Source organism: Palaemon carinicauda, chromosome 19 (genome assembly GCF_036898095.1).
Source record: "Palaemon carinicauda isolate YSFRI2023 chromosome 19, ASM3689809v2, whole genome shotgun sequence".
Taxonomy (NCBI): Eukaryota; Metazoa; Arthropoda; class Malacostraca; order Decapoda; family Palaemonidae; genus Palaemon; species Palaemon carinicauda.
The window spans coordinates 97,002,105-97,013,685 of record NC_090743.1 but is presented as its reverse complement, the minus strand read 5'-3'; the positions used below and the strand labels follow the sequence as shown (position 1 = coordinate 97,013,685).

Genomic DNA, 11,581 nt, shown 5'->3' with positions numbered 1-11,581 from the left:
GGTTTATCAATTTTCTATTTTGTCCTATTTTGCTTAGTTCTGATTTCTTCCTCTTCACTATTCAAGCACTGTACCTGATTACTAGCACTGGTATAGGCCTTTATGGCCTATACCCTGCTTCCAAGATTAAGCTTTGATTTCATTATAGCTGTGATTCTTTGCATATATTCACTTCTAATATTTCCTCTATCTCCTGGTGTTTTATTGCTTTTACTTATAATATCCCAGGTATTTATAACCTACTTCATCGATGTCCTTGATGACATTTACACCTGACAGCTTTAGCCATTCTGTTCATGTTACTTTTCCTCTTTCTATATCAATTAGAACACACATTTCTATTCCAAACCCCATCTTGATGCCTCCTGATATAATTTTACCATCTGGATTAGCATTCCCATTTTCTTTCCATCTTTCTCGAACAGCTTGATGTCATCCGTGAACATCGGGAATTCTATTCTGATTCCTCCTTAATACCAATTCGGTGTTTTCCAGCACTCATGTCATAGACATCATAGCTACTACGAAGTGTAGTGGGGATAGTGAGTCCCTTTGGAAGATTCCTCTCCTGATGTTGACCTCAGCAAGCCGTTTTCCAGAACATGTAAGCATGGTTTCCCAGTTTTGCATTGCATTCTTGAGGAAGTTGATACGATTATTATTATTATTATTATTATTATTATTATTATTATTATTATTATTATTATTATTATTATTATGAACTTTCAGCTAATCCCAGCTCTTAATGATCACTGTACACAACAGTAGAGTTAAAGTAGCAGGTGTACAGTACACACCTGCCCTGCATACTTGCCTCCTCTTGATTTACTAAGAATGGTGATTACATGTTTCAAGATGAATATGTTGTTAATGCTAGAATAGCCTTCAAACCTTTGTTCTCTAATCTTGGGTAGCGCCATAGCCTCTGTACCCTGGTCTTCCACTGTCTTGGGTTTGAGTTCTCTTGCTTAAGGGTACACTCGGGCACAATATTCTATCTTATTTCTCTTCCTCTTGTCTTGTTAAAGTTTTTATAGTTTATAAAGGAGAAATTTATTTTAATGTTGCTCTTCTTAAAATATTTCCTTTTTCTTTGTTTCATTTCCGCAATGAGCTTTTTTCCCTGTTGGAACCCCTGGGCTTATGGCATCCTACTTTTACAATTAGGGTTGTAGCTTAGCAAGTAATAATAATAGACTTTAACTGCTTTCTGAAGGAATTATTTCTAGTTATTTTCCATTAAAACCTTTAATGGTTTCTGGTCGATTCCGTTATTTGTTACTTAGCAGTTAATTTTTTTACCACTAATACTATTATTTAGCATGACTTTTTTTCATTTATTAATCCTACACACCAAATGATATATTCCACATGTAAGAAGTTTAATCCATCTGAATTACAAGTTATAAGATAATTAATAAGATCTGCATTACACAACACTTCTCCATTCATGTGTATGTTACCTTCAGGTGTTCTTGTGTCTTCTTCGTCTTTCTCCATTACTGTATTTACCCTTTCTGTTTAATTTTCAGAACTGTTTAGTACTTTATATTAATCAAGAGAAAGCTTCGAATCTAATTCTCAAAATATCATTAACTATTCTAGTATTTTTCAATTGTTAGAACATTTAGAACTCAACGCTCTTTCTTATAAGAAACCCTAGTATTCATCTTTCAAGCTAAGGTACAATTGAAACTAAGAATATTTTCTTATGTAACCTCTCTGTAAGAGATTGAAACATTTTCTCCTTTAACACTAGATATTATATGGCATATGACCACGTGGTTTTGTTCTCTATTAGCCACATTTCCAACTTACACTTCAAAGTGATCATTTAAATGTCATTATTGTTGTTTATATTGTCTTTCCTCGACTTCTTTCTATATTATTAAAGACCTTTTTCTATTTAGTTTTGTTAAACTTTACCTGAAGATTATTCTTTATGCATATTTTACCTGCGATTTAATTTGATTGTTTTAAAGGGAAGTGGATTCTCTTCGGCACCGAAGGCCTCTTACCAAAACTCAGTAGCAATACTCGTTAATCCTTTATCAAAATCTATTCTATATTATATTAAAACACGGTAGTAATTGCACTTAAAAACTATATCGAGATAATTGCAACATTCAATAGTTAGTCAATTGCAGAGTCACTGTAATAAATAACAATTGTTGCTGAAGAAATCGTGCGGTGACGATTGCCTATTCGGCCAGTAAAAGCAGCAGCAGAAGAGCCAAGACATAGGGGCAGACTTCCAAATTGCTGCTTTTGTTAACGCTATCTGTGAAAGAGACGAAACAAGAAATTATACAGAATTATAACAATATTTGATGAAATATTCACTCGACACATGAGGAACTACTTGTTTCATATCGAGCCACTCTATTAACATGGCTGTTGACGATGCAGCTTGATAAGTTTTGATTATTTTGTGCAAATGAAAACTTCTTTGAAAGTATAGAAATAATTATTTCGGAAATACTTCCATTCCTGAGATTTATCATCAGCCATATAAATTTCTCACAGAAAAAAAAATCTGCTTTTTGTTTACATTGCATCAAGAAATCCGCGGTATCGAGAAAGAAATTACCTCCGTTCACTACCCTAGCACCAATTACATTTGTTTTTACTTAAATAGGAGCTGCCATGAAGAAAATTGTTTTATTTTCTGTAATTTAAATAAAATACAACAGAATTAAATTAGAATTAGTCCAGAAATTATCATTATATAAACACTTCCATTCCTGGGAGTCCTCATCGCCCAAAAATCAAAAAAATCTGGAACAAAAATTTCTGCCTTTTTCTAACATTGCAATATCAATAAATTTACCTCCGTTTTTGGTTTCTACTTAAATAGAAGCTGCAGTGCATAAAATTAATTTAGTTTGTATAATATGAATTATATACAACAGAAGTATAGTAAAATTAGTTACACATTTAATGTAACATTCAGAGAACCAGTGAACCATTTTAAACTTATCTTTTAGGGAAAAAAAACGTCAGTTAAGCATCAAAAGATTTTTTGTGATAAAGTAAAATATAATTCATCATTTTAATGTGTCACTCAGACCAGTAAGAATTATTTCAAAATTTCAAAACCAATCTAAATCCCCAGACGATCAGCATGTTTTCATAGCAGACTATTACTTATGTCAAATGGGTTCATGTTATTGAAGCAAATGCATAGACGATAGTCATTCTGTTCCCTATATTGGTCATATCAATTGCTAGATGTTAGACTAAACTGCTCCTCCTAAGAGACGAAATATACCGTAACCCATGTCTTCCTTATTTCATTCCTTGTGTTTTTTTATAATGGAAAAGGAATTTCTTCAATACTGATTCCATGATATCACACTTCTGTCTCATCCTTGAACAGAACATAACAGAGCATCCCTCTCAAAGAGCTTCAATAGAACTAACTTTTTAAATGATAATTGCAAAAAATTATCAAAATAAATTTTGGCCATTACAGAAGGTCCATATTCCAAATAAAGATAAAGAGTAGTCTGTAAGTTTTTTTTTTTCCTATCATATTTACTTACTAAATTACGATAAAGTGAGATCATTTTTCAATGTTACTTACAAACATTAAAAAAAAAAGAAAAAAGTTAAATTACGTCATGCTCGATAGCGTCGATATCTGCTAATAACAAGTTCATTGTGACCAGTACTAACTTGGGAGACAACGTGATTGGCTATGACGTTATCAGGAGGTGTGGCTTATTTCGCCCGGAATATTTGCAGTGACTATAGTACAAAGATAATTATACATGATGTTTTTTTTTCCCATCATAAATGATATCCAGAAGACAAATATTAGATTTCAATGAAAATGGTTTGGGCATAAGCATTTCGAAGCAACTATATCATTGACTTCATCACACACTAAATTACCATAACTGGTAGCATTCTGTTTTCGTATTACCTGTGATATTATTATCATTATTGTTATTATTATCATTTTTTTTTTTATTTTAATTACCCGAAGGTTATAATCCCTAAGCTCTTCATATCAATACTTCAACTTCACTTCAACGATAATTGCCATTTTTTCAAAAACTCCAATTTTAGACATTTTCATTGGTAAATTTATTGTCAATTAGTGTTATTACTTTATATTAATAATTTTTATAATAATAATAGTAATAATAATAATGATGATTTTAATAAGCCTCATAATATCAATTTTGATAATTATTATAATTCTAATAATTTTAATCTCTATAATAATAATTTCAATAACTTTACTAATGATAATAATTCTAGTAATTTCGTTAATAATAATATTTTTAGAATTATTATGATTAAAAATATATAAAAGAATTTTGTTAATTTCACAAATTTTACTTATAATCCTAATTTTAATAATGTTAATGATTTTAATAATAATAATTATATGGCAAAAATAACAATAATATTATTTTCATATTAATAGTTTTAGCAATTTCAGTAATAGTAAAAATTTCAGTAATTTCAATAATATTAATGATATTAATATGTTTCATAATTATCATAATTTTCATAATTTTAATAATTACTTTATGAATCTAACACCATTTACAACTTTGTTGGTGCCATAAAATCCCATTTATAAGTGTTCTCCATTTTTGACGATATTCTAGAAGGACGCCACAGACACCACATTTATTAATTCCATAAATCAGGTAATAGAAAAGGCTTTGGTTACAATGTCGAGTCACAGTCACAAAATGTTAGGTCTTTACTGGTTCAACCTTTTAGGGCCCAAAAATAATGTTTGCGTTAATGAAAGGAAATAAAAGAAATAGTCAGGCCGTAGCAAATAGCCCACTGCAGTTTAGTCTAACATCAATCCATTAATGAGAGGAATTTTGTGTAAGTAAATTCATTCCTTTCGAAATAGAAAATACTTTATAAATCAGACATACCAATAAATCTTAAAAGGCTCAGGCATTCCACAAATTGTTGATGACCTAAGAAGAACGGTAGTTTTCTAAAGATAAGGTTCCAGGTAGTTGATGAATTAATGTTTATTTTATCATTAGCAAACAATTATCATTAACATAAAGTACTGAGTCATAAACACTTGATGATATGTAAATTGATAAATGCAACTTTTAATTTCATAACTTCGTAGGCACAAAAAACACGGTGTAACTTTTAGATCGACTGAGTCAGGGAAACAAGGTCACACTATGCTGAGTATTATTATCATTATTACAAGCTAATCTATAACCCTAACTGGAAAAGCAAGAAAATATAATCCCCAGGACTCCAGCAAGGAAAAATAGGCCATTGAGGACAGGAAGCAATGAAATAAAAAAAACTACAAGAGAAGTAAAAAAAAATCAAAATAAAATATACTAAGACCAGTAACAACATTAAATTTGATCTTTCATATATAAACTATAAAAATAAAAAAATAAACAGGAGAGAGAAAAATAAGAGATCAGCGTGCCCGAGTGTACCGTCAAGCAAGACAACTCTAACCCAAGACAGTGAGAGGCCATGGTACAGAGGCTATGGCACTACCTAAGACTTGAGATCAATAGTTTGATTTTGGAGTGCCCTTCTCCTAAAAGAGCTTCTTACCATAACTAAGGAGTCTCTTCTACCCTTACCAAAAGGAAAGTAGCCACTGAATAATTACATTGCAGTAGTTAACCCTTTGAGCGAAGAAGAATTGTTTGGTAATCTCAGTGATGTCAGATGTATGAGGACAGAGAATATGGAAATAATAAGCCAGAATACTAGCATATGTACAGTATAAGCAAAGACAAAATGAGTTGTAACCAGAGAGAGGGATCCAATGTAGTACTGTCAGACTAGTCAAAACACCCAATACCTCTCTAGCGGTAGTACCTCAACGGGTGGCTGGTGCCCTGGCTAGCCTACTACCGACTATCATTTCAAGGAAATATTTATATAAAACAGTGAAAGAGAAAACCTGGACTATGGATTATGAATGGGGCAATGGTGGTGTTTTCAGAGCATAAGGAATTGAGCGTAACAAAGGTCACATCCTGATTGGAAAATACTTTAATCTACTCAACTTAAGCGGGGCAACATATATTAGATAAGCCGGGAGTTTGAAACCTTTTTAAAAGATAAATAAGTTGAGTTAATTTTAATGCAGCTCAACAAGGGTAATTTTAACGTTTCAATTTTAGTAAATGGTATAATAATTGTTAATAAGATAATATAGTCCCCTATCACTTCAGAAGTAGAAATAATATTATTGCTTAGAAATTCTCTTTTGAATAATAAGGGAGGGTCAAAATATTAAGTTAAAACACACACACATACATACGCACACGCACAAACACACACATACACGCGCACGCACAAACACACAAACACATACATACACACACACACACACATATATATATATATATATATATATATATATATATATATATATATATATATATATATATATATATATATGTGTGTGTGTGTGCGTGTGTATGCTTGTGTGTTTCCGTGTTTCTCTGTACATGTATTTGATTGTGTGCGTATGTCCGCGGGTGTGTAAGTTATTGAACAGAGGTGAACCAATAGATTTCATAATACTTCAATCCTTTAAGACAGATATACAATAGATGTCAGTTATAGATGAAAGTAGAATCAGCGCCTCCAATATAGAAGCATAAAGCAATAAAATGGAGGCTAAAGAACTATCATCAAAATTTGCACATTCGAAGACTTTTTGAAAACAGACAAAATAGGGTCACCTATTATCATATCTTCAACAGCTTTATGGTGGATACTATTGTTGCAATTGTTTATAGGTTGCAATACTTATGTTGTTTGATTCATGTTGCATTGCTTTCAAGAAAAAATTAAAGTACATTTTTTAAATGAGACATTACAATTAAACACAATCATAAGATTAGGATTCCCCGGGTAAATTTTGAAGATCCCTGATCATACGAGTATGATTGGTTAGCGTTTTCTCTCTCTCTCTCTCTCTCTCTCTCTCTCTCTCTCTCTCTCTCTCTCTCTCTCTCTCTCTCTCTCTCTCTCTCTCTATCTGTGTCATTATAAATATATATATACATTATATATGTGTATATATATATACTGTATATATATATATATATATATATATATATATATATATATATATATATATATATATATATATATATATATATATATATGTATACATATATATATATATATATATATATATATATATATATATATATATATATATATATATGTATATACATATATGTTAGCATATATATATATATATATATATATATATATATATATATATATATATATATATATATATATATATATATATATATATATAATATATATATACATATATACATATATGTTAGCATATATATATATATATATATATATATATATATATATATATATATATATATATATATATATATGGAGATAGAAATTAATAGCAATTTAATAAAAATTTTATTTGAATCAGCACAAAAGGTAGGTGGAAAAGTTCCTAAAGAAAATCACGGAAAACTATCGGAAAAAACCAAGATTGAAAATGACGGTAAAATCCCAGAGATTAAACAGAATGAGCACATTAATCCAAAACCATAAACATACTAAAGCCAGAGATATTCATATACACAGTCAGACCAAAATTGAGGAAACACCAAAGAGTGGAAAAGGCATTCAAATAATGAAAAGAAGATTTGGAATAGGGCACCAACAGATGTTTGCTTTAAAGGAGGAACATTGAAATATCATCAACAAAAGAGGAGTGAAAAAAATGATAGAGGATTTTTATACAATGATATACAATAGTGACAGTAATAGGTAGTAGGATGACCAGTGCACCAGCTCTCCGTTGAGATACTACTGGTACAGAGTTGTTACTCCTTGAACTGGCAAGGTAGTACTACATTGGATCCCTCTCTCTGGTTACGGCTTATTTTTCCTTTGCCTACACATACACAAAATAGTCCGGCCTATTCTTTCCACATTTCTTTCGGTCCTTATACACCTAACACCACTGAGATTACCAAACATTACATCATCGCTCAATGGGTTAACTACTGCAATGTAATTGTTCAGTAGCTACTTACCACTTGGTAAGGATTGAAGAGACTCTTTAGCTATTGTAAGCAGCTCTTCTAGGAGAAGAACATTCCAAAATCAAAACATTGTTTTCTAGTCTTGGGTATTGCCATAAGCTCTGTACCATAATCTTCAACTGTCTTTGGTTAGAGTTCTCTTGCTTGAGGTACACTCGCGCACGCTGTTCTATCCCATTATTTTCGTCCTCTTGTGTGTGTTTTTGTTTTTTATATGGCGTTGGGCAGGCTTAATAGAAGGGTCATGGATGCCTGGTGGTTCATCAAGAGGTTGTCTTTTCCTTATCGGTTTCTTAATCTTTTCAAAACAGTCCTCACTGTCCTCCCTTCAGTTGAAGTGGCTATCCTGGCGAGTGTTTTGCCTTGCATTGTCTATCGGCTCCGCAATGTTGACCAGTTTTTCTGAGTTTTTATCTATAGTCTATTGGTTTTATCAATCACTTTATTTATGTTTCCGTACATATTGTTTACATTATCAATAATGATAATCTAGTTTTAAAGTATGACGAATCTTTTTATTACCATTAATTCTTACCGTGCCTAGAGACATTGAGCGTCCTAGACTTAGTCAAGTGTTGTCAACTGTATATTAATTTTTATGGCCTTCATATAAATATTTGAGACCTTACAGTTGTGTCCAGACAGTATGATATTCTTTTGTGCTTAGAAACTTTGGTTTCTAGTATAAGGCACTCATCTGAGCCCCTTATAACTTTCTTGAGGTAGAGTTTAGTTCGAGGGTGCACTCGAGCACAAAATTCTATCTTATTTATCTACCTCTTGTTTTTTTTAAATTTTATATGAAAGATCTATTTTATTGTTGTTACTGTTTTTAAAGTACTTTATTTTAATTGTTCATTACTTCTCTTGTAGATTTTTTCGTTATTTCCTTCCCTCACTATGCTATTTTTCCCTGTTGGAGCCTTTGATCTTATAACATCCTTTTTAACTAGGGTTGTAGGTTAGCTGATAAAAATAATGATGATGATAGAACTAATGATAATATAAAAAAATAAAGTTGTTAATAATAATAATAATAATAATAATAATAATAATAATAATAATAATAATAATAATAATAATAATAATAAAAATAATAATTATAATAACAACAATAATAATAATAATAATAATAATAATAATAATAATAATAATAATAATAATAATAATAATAATATAAAGAATAACGTTGCTAATATAAATAATGAAACACCTGACCCGGAAGCAAATTTAACAGTAGCAGAAGTAAATAAAGCACTATACATGAAGTACCGAGTAACATTCATGTTGCATTATCATGCGGACATGCTATATTCAACTGGTCGAAAAAAAACATTAAATTATAAATCTTCTTATCTTTCTCGATTTGCATTGACGGGACAAAGCCTATAAAGAACCCAAATTGGCCGTCTGGACCAGCTAGTTGTGTAGCGCAGACCTCTTGAGTGTAGGAAAGCTGTATCAATATCTATGGGCAATAAAATTAAAACTAATCATTCATATATATATATATATATATATATATATATATATATATATATATATATATATATATATATATACAATATATATATATACATATATATATATATATATATATATATATATATATATATATATATATATATATATATATATATATATATATACTTACTTTATTTTGCCGGCGGTTTTCCCGATCCTATAGAGCAGGGGAACCTTACTCTCTAAACGACCTCCACGGTTGTTATATCTTGTTCGTTCAGTTACAAGTAGTTGAACAGTCGACATTATTCACCAATTGATAAGATTCCAATAACCGTCCTCCATCCAAAGATTAAAGTCTCCACAAATAACTAATTAATTTATTTTCACGATAATCATCTCGATGAGTTCACTGGATTATTCAAAGAAGATACTGGTATTTGTTCTCGGAGGTTTGTAGATTGTTACATTGGATATTTTTTTTCTTTTTTTTTTTTGCAGAAAATTTATTTCTATTTATTCAAAGCTTGTTATACTAGTTCTTTTTAACATTTTGAGATTTGAGTAACTTTTATGAATGAAGATCCCGACACCACCAGACCTACCTTCTCTCGAAATGTGAAAGGTGTGTGCGGGGGTGACATTTCAGTGATCATAGCCTTGTCAAAGTTATCTAACCATGTTTCTGGTAGTATGTCCAAATATTTTTTGTTCATCAATTCTCGAATCTGAATAGTTTTGTTACCCACAAATTGTATATTTAAATAGCCACAGTTTATGACGTCCTTAGTATCCATGACCAGTATTTTCTGTTAGTCTTATCAATTCAAAGTCAAAAGCTTTGCAATCTCTTGAATTTACTATGTGGTCATTTTGTTTGATGACCACAAAAAAAATTGATATGAAAAAGATGATAGCAGCATTGGAAATTTTATTTTTACTTAAATTACGATTCCCAAGAGCACCCCAGCTATCACTATATATATATATATATATATATATATATATATATATATATATATATATATATATATATATATACATCTATATATATATATATATATATATATATATATAGAGAGAGAGAGAGAGAGAGAGAGAGAGAGAGAGAGAGAGAGAGAGAGAGAGAGAGAGAGAGAGAGAGTATACATACTGTATAAATGTATATATATATACTGTATAAATATAAATATACAGTACATATATACTGTATATATATATATATATATATATATATATATATATATATATATATATATATATATATATATATATATATATATATATACATTTATATATATACTGTATAAATATATATATACAGTGTATATATATATATATATATATATATATATATATATATATATATATATATATATATATATATGAATGGGGATTCCTTAACATGGGGGAAGGGTTTGTCAAGGCTATTCATACTATATTGGGTTTTTTGTGCTCCCAGACTAAACTCTCCCACCATCACCACATCGCAATGACTAGCGTGGCCAAACCCAAGACATCATTGAGGACAAGTCGGAGGCCTTTACAGAAACAGCTGCATTTGTTATTGTTGTTCTTTTTTTATAAACACACAAACACACACATATTATATATATACTGTATATATATATATATATATATATATATATATATATATATATGCATTTATATATTTACATATATATATTCTATGTTGACTGCAATACAATAACCAATCTGAATATGTAATAAAAGGAAAGGGAAACTTCGAAATGCAACAATTTCCGCCTTAACTATGAGGCATTGTACAGACTAAGAGACCAACGGAGAGAGACTATTATAAAGAACACTTTGTTTTATTTAGTAAAAAGGTAAACAAAGGGAGGTCAGTCCTAAGCCCTTTCTCTGATCCCTTTGTGTGTAGTTTGATCGAAAATTCCTTAGGCTCAAATTAAAGGTGAAAGATCTAGCACCCACTCATTTTTTCTCGTGGCCTTACACCATCGGTATTTTCATTTTTATTTTCTTTATTCATGATTTCTTGTGAATAAGAATAACTTGAGAAA

The 11,581-nt window shown here is 30.1% G+C and overlaps 1 protein-coding gene across 1 annotated transcript in view; it reads right to left on the bottom strand.

Annotated features, from left to right (window-relative positions):
• Nucleotides 1-1,811: 1,811 nt before the first annotated feature.
• Nucleotides 1,812-11,581, bottom strand: part of LOC137659153 (lachesin-like) — a 52,094-nt gene continuing 42,324 nt past the window's right edge. The window contains exon 6 of the mRNA XM_068394220.1: nt 1,812-2,281. Coding sequence (XP_068250321.1) covers nt 2,202-2,281 — 80 coding nt within the window. The 3' untranslated portion in view covers nt 1,812-2,201. The remainder of the gene's footprint in view (nt 2,282-11,581) is intronic.